Here is a 25,387-nt window from a genome sequence, read left to right on the forward strand (position 1 = left end):
AAACTACATCCACTTAGAGAACACAGTTTCATGAGTTTTGACAGTTGTGTATATCCAAAAAAATACCTCTACAATCAAGATCTAGAACATTCCCAATGTCTCTAAAATACTCTTTGTGCCCCTTTCCAGTCCCTCCACACCTGATTCCAGAAAACCACTGATGGTCTACCCCCAGCAGGCAGGTACAGTGTGCAGTAACTGTCTGACATGAATAAATATAAACACAAGTAAAAAGTAACCCTTAAAAAATACGAATACTTCTAAATACAAAAAATAATGTTATTTACCTGAGTTTCTTTCTTATTGGATCCCTCTTCTGTATCGGATTGTTGTTCTTGCTCATTTTCATCACTCTAAAATAGATTTTAGAAAAGTAAAGATAAATTTCAAACGGTTAATATTTAAATACATTAGGGTTTTTGTAATTTAAAATGACCCTTGAGAAAAACCTAACAGGAAATGGATCAAAAGGAAAACTTTTTTAAGTGTGACTTTTTTTGCCTTATTTAGAGGAAGCCTATTTTGTTTGCATGTACAATATAAGTAGGTTAGCGTATATGGTGAAGAAAGACCATCTACCTAACATTCTGATTTAGGAAACACATACTGGGGATGAGGAAGCTGGAGGCTTAGCATGAAAAAGATGATACTCAATTTTATATTGTAATGTTACAGCGTGTACTTTAATAGTCAATATAGATACTATGTAGCTGCTCAACTATAATGAGGGAGCAAAAATAGGAAACTCATTAAGTAAGAAAAACTCTATTCTATAAGCTTGGCAAGATTTATACAACGGTCCTATTATATTTAGGTAGTTCAGCTATCTAGAAATTTTTTGGGAATTTACAGCACACCAAATAGAAAACTAAGGTCTCAGTAGGCTAAAAACCTAGACTCCCAGACAATAGGAATGTTCTACTAGAAGGTCTGAACATCTCAACAAACCATAAAGGATTGAAAGAAAAGGGAAATTTGCAATCAAACATATCTGGCTCAGGCTCACTATAAAAATACCACAGGCTTTAAAACTAAATCATCCTATTTCACACTGGTACAGCTATTTTCAGCTCTGTGACTTAGTGTAAATTTATTAAAAAAAATTTTGAGCCACAGTTATCTCCTCCACACGTGGGGATAAAAACCTTATAGAATTGCCCTAAGGATTATAGAGGATCTTTGAACAAACTATCATGTGGTACCTAGCAAAAATGATATGTGAAGTTACTAAGTGAACAGGAGAAATCAATGCTCCTAATGCCAGTATTACTTATTAATATAAATGTATTAATTCCGCAACATGAACTAATTGTCTTTATGCGTTATTGTTTCATGGAAGAACACAGGAACTGGAAATTTAAAAAGTGGGGAGGGGGACTTCCCTGGTGGCACAGTGGTTAAGAATCCGCCTGCCATACACGAGTTTGATCCCTGGTCCAGGAAGATCCCACATACCGTGGAGCAACTAAGCCCATGCGCCACAACTACTGAGCCTGCGCTCTAGAGCCTGTGAGCCACGACTACTGAGCCCACATGCCTAGAGCCCGTGCTCCACAACAAGAGAAGCCACCGCAATGAGAAGCCCGTGCACTGCAACAAAGAGTAACCCTCACTTGCCGCAACTAGAGAAAGCCCGAGCGCAGCAACGAAGACCCACCGCAGCCAAAAATAAATAAATTTATTTAAAAAGAAAAAAAAAAAAGTGGGGACGCTCAGAGGTCCTGAAAAGTAGTAACTAAGAAAAAAAAAAAGGAAACCTAATAATACAACAGAGTAAAAACACTACCTTATCTTTGACAGAGCCCTTGGTTCTTTTTGTATATTTTCTGACATAGGTTCAATCATGAGGCCATGAAAAGGGAAGGAGACTTGTGCTGATGGTTGATTAGAACACAATTCAATGCAAGCTCAAATTAAAAAGATGAGTATTGCCCATATGGATCTCAGGAAGAATTCTTATAATGCTGGTTAAGTGTATGACTCCAGAAAGTGGATTTTTGAAGGGAGAGCTGGTATAAATAAAATTGGGGAAAAATAAATACTATATAATAAAACTTTGCCTGTTAACCCCCTAATACATATAAGTTATTAAAAAGATAATTTTTAAGTAGTAAGAGTTACTATGTTAAGGTGCTAAGACTGTGAGGTTTTATGTTACTCCTATTGAAATGTTACTGGGCAATCAGTGAGAATCAACCAGACATCATGTACTTCCTGACAGAGGACAAAACACCCTGCCAAGAAAATACTGAACCAAAATCTGATCATTTCTCTACCTCAAACTACCAATTTATAGGAAACATAAAAAGCTACATGACTGTGTTAAACTACAGTTCAGGGATATAACCCAGTTCATTAAAAAATAACTGTAAGAAAAAAAGAGATGGAGGACATAACTGATTACAAGAGACTTTAAAGAAGTAACTAATCATAATGTATGGTCCTTATTTGGTTCCTACTCAAATTAGCAAAGTATAAAATTAGAACAGGGACTTCCCTGGTGGTCCAGTGGGTAAGACTGTGCTCCCAATGCAGGGGGCCCGGGTTTGATCCCTGCTCGGGGAACTAGGTCCCGCACGCATGCCGCAACTGAGAGTTCACATGCCGCAACTAAGAGTCCTCATGCCGCAACTAAAAGACCCCGCATGCTGCAACTAAGACCTGGCGATGCCAAAATAAATAAATAAATAACTATTTAGGACTTCCCTGGTGGCGCAGTGAGAATCTGCCTGCCAATGCAGGGGACACAGGTTCAAGCCCTGGTCTGGGAAGATCCCACATGCCGTGGAGCAACTAAGCCCGTGCACCACAACTACTGACCCTGCGCTCTAGAGCCCCCAAGCCACAACTACTGAGCCCACACCCCGCAACTACTGAAGCCCGTGTGCCTAGAGCCTGTGCTTCATAACAAGAGAAGCCACTGCAATGAGAAGGCCGAGCACCGCAACAAAGAGTAGCCCCCGCTCACCACAGTTAGAGAAAGCCCACGCGCAGCAACCCAACGCAGCCAAAAATAAAACAGTCTATGGCAAAACTGAGAAATCTAACACTAAATGCCTACTGAGGAGGGTCTCGCAACAGAGCAAATAAATTCTAGCCATATGCCCAGAAAGATTCAGGAATTGTAGATTTAAAAAAAACATAAATAAATAAAATAACTATTTAAAAAATAAAATAAAATTACAACAAACCATTTATGGCAATATGAGTCAACAGGACATTAAAACTGACTGAATATTCAATATTAAGGATTTATTGTCAATTTATTTAAAAATAAACATGATCATGGTATTGTGATCACTTATTATATGATAACGTATTGTGGTTACTTTTATTATTTTTTAAAAATAAAATTCTAATATTTTTTAAAAAGGTGTCCTTATTTCTTAAAAATACAGACTGAGGGCTTCCCTGGTGGCGCAGTGGTTGGGAGTCCGCCTGCCAATGCCCCGGTCCGGGAGGATCCCACATGCTGCGGAGCGGCTGTGCCCGTGAGCCATGGCCGCTGAGCCTGCGCGTCCGGAGCCTGTTGCTCCGCAGCGGGAGAGGCCACAGCAGTGAGAGGCCCGTGTACCGCAAAAAAAAAAAAAAAAAAAATACAGACAAGTTTTTACATATAAAATGATATTACTAAGATTTTCTTCAAAATAATATGGGAGTTGGGAAAGTGGTGGGGATTTAGCTTAAACAATAAATACCTGGGGTGGGGCCATATACTTTTTTATGTTTGAACTTTTCTGTATTAAAAAAATTTTTTAATGAAAAAAAAAATCAACTGGCTAAAAAAACAATCCTCCCAAAACCAAATTATTTTTGCCTTCGTGTAGGTATATGTTGTATTGAAACAGTATAAATTTCACTTTAACCACGTTACCCCACAGCTCTTCTTTCTCTTGCATATGAGTATCAATGTCAGGCATACAATCAGGGATCAAGAAAAAAAAATTAAATTTATAGGATTGTTATAATTTGATAAGTAAAGCACTGCATCTATCCAGCATCACTTGAGATGGAAATAATTGTTATGTATATCATAATCATATTCATGAAAATAGGATTAAATGTAAAGCATCTTTCTTTCAAGAACCGCTAAGATAAATGAGCAGTTTAGCCATTATACAATAATCAACATTTGTACACTGAGCTGCAGCCATTATTATTTTTATACCAATATTGGGACAGTATTCTTACTTTTAATACCAGAAATCTAAGTAGTTGTTTATTCTTATAAAGAAGAACTCTTCTGATTTAAATAAGTCAGCTCAAACACATAGTGATGATCTAAAGAATATATAATCTGAGGCATATAAGAAATCACTAGTGTACATTCTTGGAAAGATTAAGCATACTATCAAGTAGTTATTTTAATAGGTTCTCACATCTTGTGTCCAGAATGAAACTCCTGTAGATCTTCTTTTCTCTCTTGGTCGCCGTCGTTCTCTGATTGATTTAGGTTGTGATTTATCTTCTCCCTCTTTTTCTTCTTCTCTCTTTTCTCCCTCTGTTAAGGATTAAAATTATTCATATGGCAGCCATGTATCTTGATAGTATTTTGCAGTGTGACTTAGAAAATAATTCTAAGTCAACCTCCTTTGTGAAGCCTTCTAAAATTCTCTAATCAGAAATAAATTTTGCCCCTCCCAGTGCTCCTATAACACGTGGCTTAAACATGTATGTGTATCTCTCATTAGATACGTTTTTGAGAATCAAGATAAGAACTGATTTAAATTACTTCATTTTTCTAGTGCCTAAAACAAAAATTTTGCTAAAAAGACACACTTACTATTTGCTGAACAGAAAATAATTGAATCCTCTGAAGAGAATGGGGTCCCAGTTATTAACATCTGACAGGAAGGTAGTTATTATACCTAACATTAACACTTCAAGATAGTTATTATAACCAAACAGTGCATAATGATGGAACAGCTAGTGGGCATCATACAAATTTATCAGTTTCTGCTTCTACCATTCCCAGTCCTCCTTCAGCAGTAGAATGAATACAGTAGTCATTGAATTTTCTATTAGTATCTAAGAGCAAACCGTTTTTTGTGTTGCTGGGGAAAAAATTATCTTTTATTAAAAACAAATCAATGTAAACAAATGTTAGTCTTCAAATTTGTTCCCTTCCTGGGATAGTTAAAATAGCTTCAGACTCACATACTAGAAGAATATTAGGGCCTCTGAATATGCTGTAAAAAGTAGACAGGGCTTCCCTGGTGGCGCAGTGGTTGGGAGTCTGCCTGCCAATGCTGGGGACATGGGTTCAATCCCTGGTCCAGGAGGATCCCACATGCCGTGGAGCGGCTAAGCATGTGTGCCACAACTACTGAGCCTGCGCTCTAGAGCCCGCGAGCCACAACTACTGAAACCTGCGTGCCTAGGGCCCATGCTCCACAACAGGAGAAGCCACCGCAATGAGAGGCCCGCACACCGCAACAAGGAGTGGCCCCTGCTCACTGCAACTGGAGAGAGCCCTCGCGCAGCAATGAAGACCCAATGCAGCCCCCCAAAAAAAGTAGATTGTAAAAAAAAAAAAAAAAAAAAAAAAAAATGGAACAAAGTAACGTTAAAAATGATTTTTAAAAGGCTCCTTGTGTCATTGTCTCCTTGCTGTGAAGAAAAAGAAGCAAAAGAAACCCCAAAATTATAGTATTAAGAGGGGTTTTAAAGTTGCTTTTAGAATTAGTTTACAGCAAAGGTCGCAAACTCCAACATACAGAGTGGCCATCCAGGTTACATAAAGAGGTAAAATGGGCCAGGAGGGCACTACTCCAAAGGGGTGGGGGTGGGGCTGCTACTACTTGGCTCTAATCAATTGTTGACCTGTGAGAATTCAGAGCCAGCATTGCCGTATCTTCCAACTTTTCAACAGAAGACAGAAATATGAACTTTTATGCAGATACCCCTAACTTTAAATGTCTGCTCAAAATTTTTACAAACATTAGATGGGTCTCACACTTAGTGGTTTAAAGAACTGAAATATCTCAATGACCAACAAAAGAAAAGCCAGCTGGAAGTTGAAAAAAATTTAATTTTCTGAAGTTTATTCCTACATGATTACTGATATTATCATGACTAATACTATGAAATTTTGCTTTTTTTAACAAAAAATTTAATTAATTAATTTTATTTTTGGCTGCGTTGGGTCTTTGTTGCTGTGCGTGGGCTTTTCTCTAGTTGCGGCGAGCAGGGGCTACTCTTCGTTGCAGTGTGCAGGTTTCTCATTGTGGTGGCTTCTCTTGTTGCAGAGCACGGGCTCTAAGTGCATGGGCTTCAGTAGTTGTGGATCACGGGCTCTAGAGCGCAGGCTCAGTAGTTGTGGCACATGGGCTTTGTTGCTTGCCGGCATGTGGGATCTTCCCAGACCAGAGCCCGAACCCGTGTTCCCTGCATTGGCAGGTGGATTCTTAACCACTGCGCCACCATGGAAGCCCGAGATTTTGCTTTTAAAATATTAAATACCTACAATTATGAATAATTTATTTAGTAGCCATCTCTTATTTAAAGGAGGAGTTAGTGTTTACATAGGAAGCTTATATGAAATAATAGGAAATGTTAATAGCATCAATATGCCAATATACAGCTGAAAAAGAAATCTATTTCTCAAGAAATAAGCATAAAAATAAGTTTTTTTGGCAAAGACATTACATATGTTAAATGATTTTTGTTTAAAACAATTTCACAGAAAACAGTTAAAAGATATCTACATAATATGCAAGAAATAACTTGAAACATTAATAAACTGCTCCTAGAAATAATCAATAAACTGCTCCTAGAAATAATCACCCCACCAGTTTTTCTATACTAACTTTTCTATGTTGATGGACATAAAGATTTTTGAAGGCAATAAAGATATACATATCAATGCCAGACCACATTATTTTCTGTTTTTATTTTCTACTTTTCTCATTCTCAACCACCATGTTCTTTCTGGTTAGGTAGAATGAGTCCCAGTTTAGGATGTTGTTACTCTTCTGTTAAACTACTAGGAAAAACCAAGTCAAAGAATTCATCTGAAGGAAACAAAGTGTTTTCCAAATCTGGTCTTCTTACCTCTTTCATTTTCCTTTGTTAGTCCTCTGGAGTAAGCAGAAGTTATACCTACAAGACTATTTGGCCTGTTTAGTTGACTTGAAGCATAGAGTGAACTGCTCATGGTAGAAAGTGAAGAGGATGGAGTGGTTGAACTTGAAGTTGATACTGGTCTGTAGCGTTGATAAGTCTGTGAAACATTAAAATTAACAACCATTTGAAATATAAACAGATAAAAACATATAAGACACTTAAATTCATTTCAAAGGAAAAGTAACGTTCTAATCATGTCAAAATAATTTAGATTTCCAGTTAAAATCCTTATGAATATTTTGTATATGGTTTGTTAGTAAATAAATCTCTTGCATTTTGAGAATCACAAGAACTATCCGTGCCACCTGACCTAGTGCTGTTGTTGGTATACTATTACCTCATCATATGTTCTGGAGTACTTTTGTTTATATTCATCTTCTCTAGATGTTTCTGACTCCTTCTTTTCTTCTTGCTTCTCTTTATCCTGTTTTTCTTTTTCCTCTTTTTCTTTTTCTTCATTTTCTTGTTCTCTGGTTCGGGTAGAACGACTCCTTCCTATCGTTTTCTCAGCTTCCTGAAGATCAGTCAATGTCACCCCCTGCACGCAAAAAAAGATAAATTTAATTATGAGAGGAATTAAGGCTCATTTCAAAGGAATATTTTATAAGTAGATATATTAAATATGAATGCATTAAAAGTCAAATATGCATGTTTGGAATTGGTTTGCAAATTGAAACAGAATTTCTAGTCACATCCATTCTATGAAGAATCATCATGAGCAAGCACAATAATAGGTACTGGGAAAGAAATAAAATATGTGCAAGAAATTGTCTCTGTATTCAAGAAATTAACAGAATAGCACAGGAACTGACCATATGAATATAAATATTCCCAAGAAGTTCAGAGAAAGAAGGAAAAGCCAATATATGCATTATTTATATATTAAATTTATATATATTTATGTTTCTATATATGTATATGCACACAGAGAAGATTTCAGTAAAGAAGTAATTTTTGAAGGTTAAGTCTTGAAAAGAATAGGTTGGATTTCAAGAAGCTAAGGCACGAAGACAGAAAAAATATGTTAAGTAATGGCAAGGATTAAACACTTGAATCTAGGGACTTCTCTGGTGGTCCAGTGGTAAAGAATCCGTCGTCCAACGCTGGGCATGTGGGTCTGATCCCTGGTCGGGGAAATAAGATCCCACATACCGCGGGGCAACTAAGCCCGTGTGCCACAACTACTGAGCTCGTGTGCCTTAACAAGAGAGCCCACGTGCTGCAAACTATTGAGCCCATGCACTCTGGAGCCTGTGCGCCACAACTACAGAGCCCACATGCCCTGGAGCTCACGCGCCATAACTAGAGAGAGAAAACCCGCACACCACAACTAGAGAGAAGCCCACACGCTGCAACGAAGAGCCCATGTGCCTCACCGAAAAGATCCCACATGCCTCAACGAAGATCCTGCGTGTTGCAACTAAGACCCGAGGTAGCCGAAAAAATAAATAAAATAAATAAATAAACAGTTGAATCTGGACTTTGGAGCCCCTCAACTGTAGGAAAGGGAAGACATGAGAGATATAGGAGAGGCAAGTGGGTAAGAAGATGATAACTAGCTTGAGTGACATTTTTCTCATACTTGTATATCAGCTTTTTGATATACCTAATATAAAAGACCTATTTCCCATACCTTCCAAATACGCATAGAATTCTTTAATAATTATGCGACATCATATATGATTAATTTTAACACTGATCAAATATCCTGAGCCAGACACTATATTAGGAATAGAAAAATAAATACTTAAAGAGATACAAAGGCATATGCTACTTAGACGAAATGTAACATTAACAGTATAGCCACATAAAAAGGCTCTGGTAGGATTACTAAGGCAACTTTTATCTTTTAAGATTTACTCATATTATAGAGTGACATCAGTATATTCACAGAAATGTGAAAAAGGGAAAGATAATTTATTTTGAACTTTTATATATTATACACATTAAATATACCTGTGTTGATCTTCTAGATTGTCTTGCTTGTCTAGATCTTGCTTTTCTTTGGGATTCAGACTCTTCATCTCTAACAGGAGTGAGGTATGATCTACAGTAATAAATAAAAATTGTCACTTGGAGATGCAATACCTGTGAATATAATTATACATGAATGTGTGTAAGTGAAACATTTAAGTTTAGCATTTTAATGGATTTTAAGAAAGAGTCTTCAGAAAATGGTTAAACCCACTCTGAAATTCAACAATGCAATTTGATAGTTTTTTAGATTGGAACTACTCATATTAACATATTTTTAAAGTTCTTCCTAACCACAGTTTTGGTTTTTTTTAAACCATGTAACATCATTCCTCTTAGCTCCTTTCTTGATTTTCTGCAACACCATCCTAGATGATATGTGAAGTTACAAGGCTAAACTCTAGACTGTCAATGTCTTCTTATGGTAAAGGACTGAATGTAATATTTAGGATATGGGATGACTAGTGAGGAAGCAGCACTCCCTGCATTCTTGTCATTGTGCATTTACTAATAATGTTTTTGGCAGACATCACACTCTTGTTCATACTTTAAGTTCTCTAAAAATTCAAGTGTTTTTATATACGAACTGCTTTAAAATCAGCATCTTATTCTTGGGTCACTGATTTTCTGATACAGAGAAGAGGATTTGGCATTTATGTTCACTAGATTTTATACTATAAATCTAAGCCTATGTTCCATCCTGTCACACGGTATGCACAACTTCAAAACCATGCAATCTATGTCAAGAGGTAAATAATGAATTAAAGGGTTGAACAAGCAAAGACAAGACAGAGCCCTGCAACATAAGAAAACTTCCCTCTAATGATCAATATTATTCGGGAAGTTCAACTGTTAACACTTTATCTAGTTATACTACTACCATCTAGCTCACATTTCTCAGAGAACATTCTGAACTTGAGTATCTCTATTTTCTGTTGTTCATTAAGTTTATCAATAACCTATCATCATACCCCTATCTCCAAATGCTATTTTTTAAAAACTCTCATGTTAACTTTAGTGTTCTTCTCAATTTGTAATTCATTCTGCTCTTTAACCTCCCTGACACTATTCACATATTCGTAACAAACTTTAGAATTTATTCTTTGTTTTATGCCTTATGTTTTATTTCTTCTGTGTCCTTTAAAGCTCTAAGTTCAGAGAGTATAACACATCTTCAAACACCTTACAGTTATTTACAGTTCCTTCAGAATTCTTTTTAGAGAACTCTCATTCTTTTTGATACATAGGAATGCGTCTTTCCCTCCAAAGTCTTGAATTTTTTGGAATCTGTCTCTCTAAAACTAGAATACAAGATTCATTATTCCTAGGACTTGTCTCCTTGGATAACTAACCCTAAGATGACATAGTCATTTCTCACCCAAGATCCTGGTTGCCTCAATTTCACCAATTAACTACTACTTATTGGTTAAAGTTAGTTCTAGAGGACTGGTTCTTCTTGCTTCTACTCTAATCACAGATAAACTGTAAAGCAAGGTAAGTCAATAAATTCTCAAGAGGGTGTTTTTGCTTGAATGAGACATCCAGCAAACTTAGATGAAAATCCCATCACTTCTATATTCTGACTTGTTTTTATCATCTGCTTTGAGAAAATATCACTTGTGTTCTCTATTCGGTTGAATAACTTATGGCACTGTATCATAAGGATAAAACGTTTTTTTTCTCTTTATCCGTATGTTTTCTATCACTTTTTACCTCTAGGTTTCTAGAATATCCTGAATGATTATGTCTTTTTGCTATCATAATAGCACTACATTTATCTCATCAATAAGGCACAGCTCATCAAATTGAAGCATTTCATTGAAGAGCTCTATTCTACCAAATTTTGTTTCTATTAAAAACTAGTACTGACTTAAGTTCATAAAATAAAATTTTAATTTTTTTAATTAAAAAAAATTTGTCTCCCTAAAAGTGAAAGGCAAGGGAGAAGTCAGTAAATAAAACATTTTGCTTATCACCATTTCCGTAGTTTAACTTTCTCTTAGTTGAAATTCTGTATGGCTTCATCTGTACCAACACACAAACCCAGAGATGAATAAAACTGGTAGGATACCTGCCCTCTCTCCATTCTATGATGCTCAAAGGCTTGATATTCCTTTTTCTCCCATTGTTTTATTATTTCTATTGTCTATATATCAATTTTCTTGAGTTTTAAGGTTTTTATTCAGCTGTAACAGATACTTTCTCATTTTTATTACAACTCCAGTGATTTTTCTGGGACAAGAAAGAGGATAACCAATGAATTTGTTATTAGAGTTTAAGAAACATTAATTCTGGAATACGATTTTTGTATTGTTTGTTGTAGAAGTTGATTATATAAATGTGGAAAATACTATACATTCTAATCTTCTCCAGGAAAATAACAACATATTAAAGGGTCTGAAAAGGACTAAGGGAAGAAACCTGTTTAACTGTGCTTAACTCAGCATTTTCCAAGACCATTTAAGCAGGAAAAAGTTTTTTTTTTCTTTTGTGGTACATTTTTAAACGTGTAAAAGTTCTCTGAAATATTAGCCTGTAAAATGGCTATTTTTTTTCATCCATTCATTTAACACTTATTTATGCATCTACTGGTCCTATGCAATTTACTGCCTTTTGGACTTCCACCAGATGAGGAAAAAAAAATAACAGAAAGAGAAGAAACCTAAATGTGATAGCAAATCTAGTTTAACAAAAGTTTATAGCAGCCTAGACAGCTGCGTGTATCACTTCAGCATTTCATGAGCTGCTCTGAAAGTACAAATGGACATGAAAGACTGAATTCTTATTTCCACTATGTACAAAGTTTTCATATATAGTTTAAAACAACTGCATTGTCACTATGCCCCTTCACCCCATGGCAAATAGCACTATCAACCATCACACTCTCTCCCAAGAAGCCTAGATTGTTTTTCAATACCTTCAAGCTGCCATGAAAGTTAATAAATCTATTTATCATATCTGGTTTAACATATGCAGGTTAGGGGCATAAAAATTACTAGCTGAAAGACTTGTAAAATCTGTTCATTTAAAATTTCCATACAAACATTTGCTCCAAATTAGCATAAAAACCTAACCTATCGATTTGTAATATAGGAAATATATTTGATAGTCCCCATCTGAAATTCAGTTCCTTTCTCCTCCTTGAGGTGTCTATACAGAGCAGATCTCTAAGAACAGGATGTAGAGAAAACAAATAATTCATATTTTTAATATGTGTTTAATTCCAAAGAGGTGATCATCAAAAAGATGGCAGAACATACCAAATTGCATTACTATATCAAATTGTCATACTGATCTCTTTTGTATAACTGTATAGGGTATATAATTTTACTTACTAGTCTTAGATTGCCCACTATTTTCTGAACAATCCAAAGGTTATTCTTAAATTAAGGTTTTTTCCTTCAGTAAAACCAATTATTCTATATATTACTTCCCTGACATTTATTGGCTAAAATATTTATATTTATTTATAATATTTATTTTTTGGTTAGTCAACCAAATTACATCTCTAAAAAACTGAATACCAGCCCTTGCTTCTCACTCAGCATTTTTCCTTCCAGAGGGAAAAAATAAGTAGACAAATGGGAGCTGGCTGAGCCAAGGGAAAATGGTAGAAAAGAGTAGTTGTACCGAACCATGTGAACTCATACTACAAATACGAAGTTATTAGTAAGGTACTGTTTTGCAGTTTGAAAAGACTATGGAGAATTAGAAATGCCTAAACAATGAAAGAATTTGCCATCTTGCTCCACCTACCTATCTATCTATCTATCTATCTATCTAGATATTCTGCCACCCCGCGAGGCTTGCTGGATCTGTTCCCTGATCAGGGATTGAACCCAGGCCATGGCAGTGAAAGCCCGGAACCTTAACCTCTAGGCCACCAGGGAACCTCACCATGCTCCATCTATTTAAAGCTAGCTTCTCCTCCCTGCTCCCCAATGCCTCCTCCCTCCAATTAATCAATTGGAAATCTTTATAAAAACAGAAAATTTTCATCCAAACCTGATCAATAAAAACAGGAAAATTCAACAATAATGTGGAATTTAATAGTGTACACAGTAACTTTACATAACATCTAAAAGTACATATGTAAGGGTACCTAAAAATGGCATAAATGTATTAGTATCTTTTTCAGCCACAGTATATTCTTAAATCACCATACATACATTTGGGGGCAAATTTTCAACTATATACATTTTGAAACCATTAATGAAATTTAATTAAAAAGACAAACAGGGGAATTCCCTGGCAGTCCAGTGGTTAGGATCTGTGCCTTCACTGTTGAAGGCCCTGGTTCAATCCCTGGTTGGGGAACTAAGATCCCACAAGCCAAGCAGCGCGGCCAACCAAAAAAAAAAAAAAAAAAAGACAGACGAGGCCAAAATTGCAAACAATTATTTGACATGAAACAAAACACAAACATTAATATTATTGCACACATCACTGAAGCAAGTGAGACAAAATTTCTGTAATGTAGACCCGGAAAAATGTCAATAGACATATTTTATTTCTTATGATATGAGAACCTGCTCTGTCCTAACAATATCACCAAATATTTAATTCTCAATCTTAAAGTCTTCCAGGATTTATTCTAAAAGCTGAAACTCAATACTTTCCAACAATATAAAAAATAAAGAAATCTGAGGTTAAGAATCATAATTTGCTTGTTCTGAAACAACTGATGATTTTGGGGAGACATTCACTGGCTTTGTCATTGGAAAAACTTTTTTAAAGTATGGAATGCTAGATAGAAAGGATTCTAGAAGTTAAAAACTATATAAATTAAATACCTCATTTTACAGAAGAATAAATTCTAACCCACAGAGACCTCTTACCTTAGGATTAAGGCACAGCAAGGAGTAAAAAACCAAGACCTCCTGAACCTTTTCCCCTTCAGCTCCCCACCTCCCAAAAAACCAAAGCCCTCAAATTCATTTTCACTAGAAGAGAATGATGAGTGCCTATGAAACTCTAATTTCTGTAGGCTATGTGGTCTCATTGAAAACACCTCAAAAACCTAAAACTGACTAAACTTAAGAGAAAAACAAGAATAATTAAAATATGATATGACCTATACTGGTATTCAAAAATCACAAAATGCTAACTGCTTGTAGTGCTGTTAGAGAAGTATCATTAAATTTCACCATAAAAATAGAAATGAAGCATAAATATATTGACAGAAACTAAAGATGTAATGATAGGAAAGAAAACATTTTTTTAATTAAAAAAGTTTTCAAAACATTTAACATTTTGTTACTTTTCATATATTCACCACAAATATTACTATAAGGATGCTACTACTTACAACAGGCCACGCACTTTGCTAGGCATCAGAGACAAAAGATGTATAAGACTGTATATGAATACTATGTGCTAGAAATAAAACCAAATTTATCTGGTTGGTATTTTAGTTAAGGAAAATATCAGCTATGTAGCTAATTTTTCAAGAATAAAATATTTAAAGAGGTTACGTTTAGTTTCCTAAGATGTTATTTCTCAAGAGGGAAAACCAAATTCAAAGCTAGGGACTATGCATGATATAGCAGACAGAACCCTGGACTGATTCTCCTGTAATATTGGGCCTAGCCTTAGCTCTCATACTTACTAACCACATAAAAGTGGAAAAGTCACTTAATATCTCTGGAACTCAGTTTCCTTCTGTAAAGGATATCATAAAAGATAATAGGTAAATTCCTTTCCACATCTATGATTCCATACCAACTGGCTGCAACAGGAAGAAGTGAGCAATGCTCATAAAAATGTTTTAAGCACATAAAACAAATTCACAGACCCTTTAAAAAATTTAATTAACAAGTGCCTTCTATGTACCAGAATTAAAACTAAGTGAATGTAGTTAACATACTTAAAATTATTTGGCTTACACATATGCATAAGAAGCCATTCTTCACCAAAAGAATTTTAAAATGAAATTCTCAAAAATAACAACAACAAAAATTGCTAAACATGCATCAAACTTCTTAATAATGAGGTGGAAGGGGGAAACAATAAGAAGAATAAAAAACCTGTTTTTGTCATGTTACATCTAGTTTTCCATGAGTATGAGTTGTTTAATATGTGTTTAGAGTATGCGCTTAGATCTTCATCACAAAAATGTTTTGAATTAAATAAACCATTAAAACTAAGATGGCTAAGTATGAAGACAACTATCTGGCTCAGTGCCTTTAAACAAGAACATTAATTCTGTCAGAGGTGGGTTACCAAGCCCAAAGGCGAATAATTGCTAATTATATCAATTTACATAGTTCTGAGCTGATCTAGGTTATCTCATGTATTAACCTACTGAAGAGATAGTCACCAACTTCCCAAGATTAAAAAACAAGCAAAACAAACAACTTTCATCATTGGGCAAGATATATCAGCAGTCCTATTAGGACCTTTACACACCTGCGTCTCTCCCTGACCTCTGAAGTGGAGGAGACAGTGCCAGCAGTAGTTGTAGTCAGGGTTGTGGTAGAGGCTGCAGCATTTACAACAGTTGGAGCAACAGGAATGGTCACTGCCGTAGGAACACTGTCCTTTTCTTTTTCAGTACTATCCTCAGCCCACAAACGATTTGAGGTACTATAGCATCATAAGCAGCAACACAAAAAAGAGAAAAGGAAAACAGCTAAACAAGGAAAGCACTTTCTAGCAGCTGAAAACATGTGACTACAGGGATGGATTTTTTTAAAACATAAGGTGAGACATCTTTCATCTATGAACCAAAAAGTTCACCCAGAGCTGTCAAAGAGAAATTTACACTTTAAGCAGCTTAATGCAAGGAAAGTTCATAAGTTAGGAACTTAATATTTTTTCCCCAGACATGCATAATTGCCTCTTTTTGGAACCAATTTTTGTTTGTAAATCATTTTAACAAGGTCAATGAAAAAATCCAGAGCCCCACAATCTTCTAAACAAAAATGCATGCACATACATAAGCACACAGTAGGCCTGAACACAAAATCTGTGTTCTCACCTGCTTCTGTGACTCACCTGCTTTGTGTGCCTGCTGAGGAAGAACCCGTTGTAATCTTTGTAGTAGTGCTTGTGCTGGAAAGCAGGCTTTTCTGAAGCCCAGCTGCAGAGGTAACTGTTGGTGTTGATGTGGTGCTTGGAACACTAGAACTAATCAAATCATCTTGTCTTCTACCAAAGGAGGAACTAAAGGAAAGAGTCATATCTATATAGAATGTGTTTGTATGTGTATTCTATAGTCAATGCCTATACATTATACAGATTCACAAGGCTAGGAAAAAATCTAAAAGACTGTGTTCCTAAATACGCCACCGGCTCCAGCACCAAGAGTTGCATCTACAACTTGCTAGAGTCTAGATGATTTCCCTAATTTGGTAGTGTATCATTTTACTGCATCCCCCACCCACCAACAAGATTCAAAGATGATCTGATAGTTTACATTTCTGGAACTGTTCCAGGTCATATGGTCATGCCAGGTTGGGTCTGGAAAAACACTTTGGTTTGGCTTTACTTGGGGAAAGTTAAGAACTTAAGCATTTTCTAAGAAATTGTTTTGGCAATGGGTCACATCCCTAGGGGTGACCCATGCCTATATTATATTTGTTGATCTTTTCGTCTTTTTTTGGTTGCTTTTAGCAGAGAAAATAACACATAGATTTTCCACCCCCTCTCCAATATGATATTACCAACATTCCAATTCAAGGCATTTCCATTGCTCTGAGTTCTAACACAGGTAGAAACTTTCCAGGTCACCACATGAGATCAATTAATTAATCTATTTCAACTGCTCTAGTCAATTATATAATTGATTTATATATAATTACATACAGAGTTCCTTTTTTAATATGCTATAATCTAAAAGATACTTCTTAGCATATCAAATTTAATTTAAAAATATATAACATAATAGGAAGGCATAAGTAGGAGCAAATTTTCACCCATCTTTTTTTTTTTTTTTTTACCCATCTTTAAATATATATTCTGTCTTTAAATGAAGTTTTATTTAAACAACAAAAGATATATTTAATAAAGGCACATTTTTAATGTTATATTAAATTGAGAGCTCCAAACTGCCTCATATTTTAATAAAAGAATACACAAAAGTTACTTAAGAATTATATTATTACCTTTTATGATAAGCTGATCCTTCATTAATTGAGCTATTCTTTTTGAGATCATCTTCCCATTTTCTTCTTGTATATGAACTACTTGTTCGCAAACTTGAAGAATCTCTGTGAAAAAAATATCTTTCAGATTCTGGTAGATAATTTTAAAATAGGGTTAAAGAAGCTGTATTTTAATAAACATCTGTAGAAGCAGAAACTAGTAAAATCCCTTAGAAAAACAGTCTGGAATACTTATTAAGAAGTGAAAGTAATTCACTAAGATTCCAGTTCTAAGATTCTATCCCAAAGGTATAATCCTAACTATAGGGGGGAAATTTAAATGTTTGCAGAAGTTTTATTTATGATGACAAAAATATTAGATAATTTAAATGTCCATAGTTTGGGGAGGGGAAATGGCTACTTTAATCTCAGCAAATCTACTCTATGGAACACTATGTACTAATGAAGAACAATGCTTATTGAAAATACATACTAACATATAAGACATTACGAGATCTTAAGTGAAAGAAAAAGTCAAGACACAAAATTGAATATTATAACATGATTACAATTATATTAAAAATTCTCATACTCTATATGTGCTGAAAAGTAGGAAGAAACAAATTAAAATGTTGACAGTGATCAAGTAAGGGCTTCTTCTCCCTTCTTCTTTCTCCTTTTCTATTATGTTCCAAATATTTAGAAAGCATATACTAGTCTGTGACCTCATCTGCCACCACTGCCCCCTCACTCCGTTATAACCATAATGCCTTCATTTTTTTGGCTATTTCATGAACATACCAAGCCTGCACCTCCTCAAGTCCATGTACTTGGTGTTCTTCCTATTAGGAATACCCTCCATCTCTTCCTGAAATCCATATCCCACATAATTACAACAATGCTCATGTTTTAACTCTTATGCTAGATAGTAAAGATTTTATAGTTAAAAAAATAAAACAAATCATAATGAATCCACCTGTTTTCTTTCTCTTCAATGTCAGATGTACTGGCTAGTCGTCTTGGTATTGTAGGTGCAACATATGCAAGCCTAGTTCCTTTACTATCTTTCTCCTACACAACAGGGAGAAAAAAGAGTGAAAATAAATCTGTGATGACTATAGGTGCTGCTAAAAGTATTAGGTAAAGAGTATTCAACAATGTATAATTACACAGCCATCATAGTTTATTTTATAAAATTTCCACAATTCCTAGCTAAACTCCAAAATTGATGTCTATCAATATTCAAGTACTATAAACACTAAAAGACAGCCTGTTCAAATTAATTTTCTTTTCTCTCTTCTTTAATCTAGAATTAGCTCTTTTTTAACATAAGAAAAATTCCTCCACATTTTAATGACTTTTTCTGAAACTTCTATAACATTTACTGTAATGTAGTATTGTAAGATAAAATATCTTTACTTCTTTCAGAGAAATAAGGTCTCAAATACAGTTCACTGGTAAGTCTCAATTACTTACATTATACAAGCTATTTACTACCTTGATATACTATGTTTTAAAAATATAACATTAAAATATACAAAACAAAAGGTTATTTAAATTATATTTAACCAAATCTGGCTGAGAGTGTAGTGACAATGACATCTGTTACATTCTCATTATACTGGCATCAAGTACTTGGAAAACAACTGGAAAATAAATTTATACAAAATAAAAAACATTAAAATTACTTAATGAGAAATTCATTTCTGAATTTCTGATACATGTAAACACTCCTGTATAGAGCAAGAAAACTGTAAGGAAAAAAATGTCCAAGCACTAAAAATGCAATAGAAAATAAATAATCCAATTATACAAAATAGCACTGAATGAACTGTGGTGCATTCTATTTAATGCAATTTAATACTGCCTTTCAAAATATAGTTATTAAAATTGCTCACTAGGACAAAGCTGTGATGTATCAGATGAAAAAGTAGGTAAAGAAATTGCATATATTGGATAAATTTAACTTATGAGTATAAGCACATTCTAGAAAAATGTGTTCCTAAACTTTCAAAACCCTTCTTAATAAATAAAATTAGCTTGCTCCTTGATACATTTTATTGTAAATTCTCAAACAGCATAAAGGATTCCTTTAATTGAGTTTAGTCTCTTAATTTATGTTTTGGGCAAATACATCTGATCTTCCCAATAATTATATCCCATATAGATATCTGCGTAAGGTAGGTACATTTGTATTATCATGTAACTCATTAAGTCAGGTGAATTAAGTTGACACATAGATCTAATGATACATAGTAGAAAATCCAACGGATCTGATTCCAGGAAAACAAATTATCATAGTTTTTATAGAAACCAAATTGTGAAACAGATTACCTTTTCTTTATTATCCAAAGAAGAGGAAAGTCTGGGACTTGAAGCTGAACGCATAACACCTGCAGTGTCTTTTTCTTTCTGAGCCTCTTTAGATGCTGTGATTTCTGCAAGTGCTCCATAACTACCAGTCTTTCTAAGTCCTAACCTCCAAGATGCAGGAGACTCATCTTTTCTCTCTTCTTCTTTGGGAGTAATTTTTGTAGCTGAAGTTGGAAACTGTTTTTATTTTATTTTATTTTTAAGGAAAAGGAGAAAAATTATACAATACTGATCAGTCCTTAAACTGAAAATGAGAAGTTTACAGATAATATGTTTTAAATTATAGTTAATAGTTTCAGGAGAAACACTTTTACTAAGCAGGTTAATGTCTTAGTAAAAAATGTAAAGATCTAAAACTGAAGAAGGAAATACTACCTTTCCAGATGTTAGATTTAAGAACACACACTCCACACTTTGTATCACACAGAAAAATTATGATGCAAATACAGAGAACAGAAATGAGCACACCATAATGACTTAAAACCATGCATCTTTGAAACCAATATTCATATTAAACTTGTTATGTTGTAACCTAATATAAATCCTTGCACATCGAAATGCCTCACCATAGATTTTTCACCTTTACTGGGCACAAGAACAATGCCAGTTTTGCGCAAGCCCTGCCTCCATGATGCAGGATCTACTGATTCCACCACAGGCATGATAGGAGCAATGAAATCATACTAAAGCCAATTAAAATAAGACAGGTAAAGAGATAAAGATTGAAAGCATGAAAACAGAAAAGGAAGTTATGAGCAAAACAGACTTTTCTCTTTTTAAAAGAATTTTATAATAAATTAAAACCCAACAACTGGGTAATTATCCAATCTTTAAAAGTCACTGGGAACAAGTTCCAGTTTTAGCATGAGAGAATCTGAAAGAATCTAATACAGAAACTTCCAAGGCAGTTAAATCCACATAGAGCTGATAGTATTATAGTATGAAGTGAAAAAACTACTGCCCTTGAATTTTGTTTTTATTCATTTTGTACTTGGGTTAAAAAAATTTTAATCCATCATCATCAACAAAAAAGTAATCATCAACAAAAAAGTAATCATCAGTATATTTCTAATTATAATATTTAATTCATTAATATTTTAAATATCATAGCCTTAAATTTACTGTTTGATTTTTCCACTAAACATTAAACATTTCAACTAAAAACTGTTTTTGTACAAATATTTATTTCATTTTCAGGGCTTTCCAACTACCCTAAAAATGAAATGTCTGTTGTCTGTAACTAGTTCACCTCATTAACTTCACTTACAGAGTTTAAATATTCAACCACAGTTAAATATAGATGGTAAATATAGCAACTATCTAGTTACTACAAGCATAGGATATAGATTAAAAAACAAAACAAAACAATCTTTCTTTCACACCTATTACCAAGGTTTGCCATAACAGCAGTTTAATAGAGCTTGTTAAAGCACCCATAATGTTGGAGGGCTAATTCCTAGACAAAACTGCTACAAGATACCTCTAATACTTCCAATAATTAATTCCTAACAATAAGGTTGCAAAGAGACTCAAGATATACAAGCATTTTTCAGTTCCCAAAATGCACACTGAGGCATTCCAGGGCGCAAGAACAAAATCACAGGGGTGCTGTGGGATATTTTAAAGTTTTGAGAGAAGTACAGTGACATCTGTTGGACACTGTACAAATTGCCATTATTAACTTATTTGTACCTAACTACTTAATAAATGAAACCAAGAGGTATTTTTTTTGGCCAAATGGCACTGTGAAAAAAAATCAGTAAAACACTAAGGTCTCCACTGACTGAGAAAGTCCAGGAAGCTGTAATATTTTACATAATATGATAGGCATTGAGATGATTCCTTATTGATTTCAGAGTTTAAAGTCATGGTACTCGAGAACAGAGGTTGGCAAACTTTTCCTTCTGTAAAGGGCCAGACTGTAAACTTTAGGCTTTGTAGACTATAGAGTCTCTGCTGTAACTACTCATCTATGCTGCTGTAGCACAAACCCAGCCATAGGTAGTACACAAATGAATGAATGTGGCTGTGTCACATAAAACTTTATTTAGGGGCAATGAAATTTGAATTTGTGTCACAAAATATTCTTTTTCTTTTCATCCTCCCCTGCCTCTGCCGACCATTTAAAAGTATTAAAACCATTCTAACTTCCAGGCTGTACAAAAAACGGGTAGTGGGCCACCTTTGGCCCACAGACCATGGTTTGCCAATCCCTCCCTACCCCAGAACTTTCCCCAAACTGGAAACAAATGTTATTCCTCCATGATAAAATCATCATATAGCAAATAATATTTGCTGAGTGTTACAACAGAAGCTAACATTTAACAAATGTTTACTTGTGTGAGGCCCTAAACTAAGTGCTTAATATGGGTTATCTCATTTAATCCTACAATCACCCAATGAAATAGCATTTTACTATTATCCAATATTTTAGAGTTGAGAAAAATGAGGCAATATTATCAAGTTTGAAATTTTGTTGCACTGTTACGACTGATATACCTCCTCTCCACCTCACATGGATTTAAATACTGGTTTATGTGTTTAAAAGCATCTTTCAATTTTTGGTATATAAATAAACCTCTCTGAAAAACTCAAGTATACCTAGTCTCTGAAATTCTTCTTTTGGTTTTTATAACCAGGACACTATTTTGACTTTCCTACTCTCTGACTACCCCTTTCCTGGTCTTTTTGTTGTTGTTGGTAGCAACTATCCTTGTCATAGCCCTGTAACATAAGCACTCCAAGAGTCTGTTCTTGTATCTCCTATCTTCTCTTTATACTTTCTTCTGAATGTTGGGAGTAGGGTCTTCTTATATCCTCAGGCTAAATATTAATTGTATTCAGCTTATTCTCAAATTTGTTATTCTCCAGCTCAATCTGACTCCTAAATTCCTAGTCCTGAATTTCTATTTACCTGTAGAATGGACTATATGTAACTAAAATTGGAACCTGAAACTCAACATGTTTAAAGTCAAACACCTTTATTTCCAAACCAACTCTTCCTCAGTTCCCTATTTCTGTTACTGGCACCAAAAATCTCTTCAATCCCCTAAATTTCTTTTTTTTTTGCCCGCTTTGTGTGGGATGTGGGATGTGGGATCTTAGTTCCCTGACCAGGGATCGAACCTATGGCCCCCTGTGCTGAAAGCACGAAGTCTTAACCACTGGACACTGGGGAAGTCCCAACTCCCTAAATTTGAAACTTCGCAGTCATGTTAGACTTCTTCTCTGTCATCTTCCTCCATCTACAAGTTAAGTGCCAAGTCTCTAAATCTCCTCCTCTCCTTTTTAAGTCCACTGCCACTTCTCTGGTTTATATTCTTATCATGCTAGGCAACTTCAATGACTTTCTAATAAACCTTCTCTCAGTCAGTCTCTCACCTTCAAATACACCTGTACGTTGCTGCCAGAATAACATTCTAAAATTCTCTCATGGCCTTGTTCAAACATCTATGATCCTCTACTATCTATCAAATTATGAAAATGTTACCATAGTAATGAAAACATTCCAATTTGGCTCCACTTTTCCTGCTTTACTTCGTATATATATCCCATACATCAATCAAACTAGACAACTCATTTTTCCTGCAACACTCCACATTATCCCTACTTTTTTTTTTTTTGCGATACGTGGGTCTCTCACTGTTGTGGCCTCTCCCGTTGTGGAGCACAGGCTCCGGACATGCAGGCTCAGCAGCAATGGCTCACCGGCCCAGCCGCTCCGCGGCATGTGGGATCCTCCCGGACCAGGGCACAAACTCGTGTCCCCTGCATTGGCAGGCGGACTCTCAATCACTGTGCCACCAGGGAAGCCCTATCCCTACTTTTGATCACACTGTTTCTCTTCTCTCTTTTTCAACAGACTGTACAAACTCTCCTCTCTGTTAGTTGAAATACTACCTCATTCTTCAAGATCTATCTCAAATGTTCTAACTCCATTACCTCAAATCAAAAATGATTTCTTCCATTTAAAAACTATCATTCTACAATTATACACTTTTACCGGTATATTTCATATACCCACAGCACATAGTAGTCTTTTACTAAATTTTATTATGATGTAGGTTCAATTAGCAAGAACATGTAATTCCAAGAAAACTCTGAATTTTTACCATCTAGCAAAGAAAATATAGTTTATGCTTATTGGAATATATGTGTATACAGCAGAGTAGGTAATCTTTTTCAGAGATCCCAACAATATTTATTTTGACTAGAGAGTTATATATAAACATTGTTAGTTAAACTTAATGTTAGTTGAAACTTTAACTAACAATAAACTTATTGTTAGATAAAAATTTAATATAAAATGTATATTATTTAACTTATTGTAAGTTAAATAATGTGATAAACTTACTATTTTTAGTTAAAATAAATCATAAGATCAAACTAATGGTTTTATAGATAATATATCCATAAATCATAGGCCTGATCTCACTGCTACAGAAATAGTTCTATAATTTTAGCTGACAAGTTAACAACTTAAGAGAAGATCATTTAAAGTGAATATACCTATGTTTCTCTGTAGTTATCATGAGTTATTATAGAATATAAGTGATATTTAATACTGTTTTAGAGCTTCCAGTTTCGTGAGCTATTCCTTGCCATGAATGTTAGAGAGACAGAGAGAGAGAGAGAGAGAGAGAGAGAGAGAGAGAGAGAGAGAGAGAGAGAGAGAGAGAGTGTGTGTGTGTGTGTGTGTGTGTGTGTGTGTGTGTATATGTATTTATATACATAGTTTATGTACTGCTGGAGGAAGCTAGAGAACTTAAGATAACTTGTCTAGATAATAGAATCAGAGTAGTAAGTGGCAACTTAAAAATAGACAGAACTCTTAATTAATTACAAAATCTTTTACGATGCATTTACAAATTAAGAATTCATCCAAGGAAATTTCTTTTAGGTCTGTAAGTTACAAGGAAAATCTTGAAACAAATGAAAAAAAAACACTAAAATGCTAAATTAAAGTACATACAGTACCACTGAACATGGTAACAGGCTTTAAAAGTCATATAATACTGATAAAACTTAAAAATACTTCATTTTTTTGTACACCATGACTTCATTACTTTGAATAAAATTTGCCCATAAAACTTTAAGAACAAAGACTGAAACAATGTAATCTTTAAATGGAGAATAAAATGGAGTTTCTAAATATGCAAATTAGAGAAACAGTTGTCATTAGATCAATTTAATTACAGAATCAAAGTAATTCTGAATAAGAACTTTTATAGCAAATAAATTACTGGCCCACTAATCTAACAGAGCTATTAAGTATTTGCTTTCAGTGAGGGCAGTTGGCATAAACTGAGAAGTAAACTGCCATAAATCTAGGGTTATGCTTGAGAAAAATATAATTGATCATAAGAACCCTACTGTAATTATTTGACTACAGTAGGAAAGAGATTGCTTAGTTAAATACTCAAAAGACTGACAGCTGGTTTCTTGGCCAGCTATTCCAGGGGGGATGGGGCTTTGGGGAACTTGATAAATCTACAGTTCTAACAGATAATCAAAAGAGCTAAAGTTTAGTATTCACTGAAGAAGTATAAAGGGGTTTTAGAATTAATAAATCTTTAGTTAAAGCAGCTCACGGTGACACCAGTTATGGCATGATAACTATCTTGAAAATTTTGCAGACGACTGCTTCTGGCCTTGAAAAGGCCAGAAATTCTCCAGAAATTCTGGAGAATTTCATTTTAAAGCATATGAAATTAAGACCATTTGAGAATGGGTTCTAATTGAATTCAAGAAACCCTCAGTTCTAGAATACAGCAGGTAATAAGATAATTCAGTCACAGAGTCTTCTGATATTCAAATTGTACCAGTGAAAT

At 34.7% G+C, this 25,387-nt stretch overlaps 1 protein-coding gene across 10 annotated transcripts in view; it reads right to left on the reverse strand.

Annotated features, from left to right (window-relative positions):
- The window catches only part of PPP1R12A (protein phosphatase 1 regulatory subunit 12A), a 149,829-nt gene that overhangs the window by 23,627 nt on the left and 100,815 nt on the right, over positions 1-25,387 (reverse strand). For 3 of the 10 annotated variants that reach the window (XM_089921064.1, XM_089921065.1, XM_089921072.1), the window contains exons 10-19: positions 19,518-19,733; positions 18,160-18,254; positions 17,205-17,309; positions 16,096-16,263; positions 15,508-15,684; positions 9,082-9,172; positions 7,463-7,663; positions 7,054-7,222; positions 4,380-4,501; positions 288-353 (exon numbers count right to left, since the gene is read on the reverse strand). In XM_089921064.1, coding sequence (XP_089777190.1) covers positions 288-353; positions 4,380-4,501; positions 7,054-7,222; positions 7,463-7,663; positions 9,082-9,172; positions 15,508-15,684; positions 16,096-16,263; positions 17,205-17,309; positions 18,160-18,254; positions 19,518-19,733 — 1,410 coding nt within the window. Of the gene's footprint in view, positions 1-287; positions 354-4,379; positions 4,502-7,053; positions 7,223-7,462; positions 7,664-9,081; positions 9,173-15,507; positions 15,685-16,095; positions 16,264-17,204; positions 17,310-18,159; positions 18,255-19,517; positions 19,734-20,122; positions 20,240-25,387 lie in introns of all 10 variants that reach the window. The other 7 variants (XM_089921074.1, XM_089921073.1, XM_089921068.1 and 4 more) reach the window with 5 other exon arrangements.

The sequence above is a fragment of the Delphinapterus leucas genome, chromosome 11, assembly GCF_059928025.1.
Source record: "Delphinapterus leucas isolate spDelLeu-1000000601 "Yukka" chromosome 11, BTC_Dleu_Yukka2, whole genome shotgun sequence".
Classification (NCBI taxonomy): domain Eukaryota; kingdom Metazoa; phylum Chordata; class Mammalia; order Artiodactyla; family Monodontidae; genus Delphinapterus; species Delphinapterus leucas.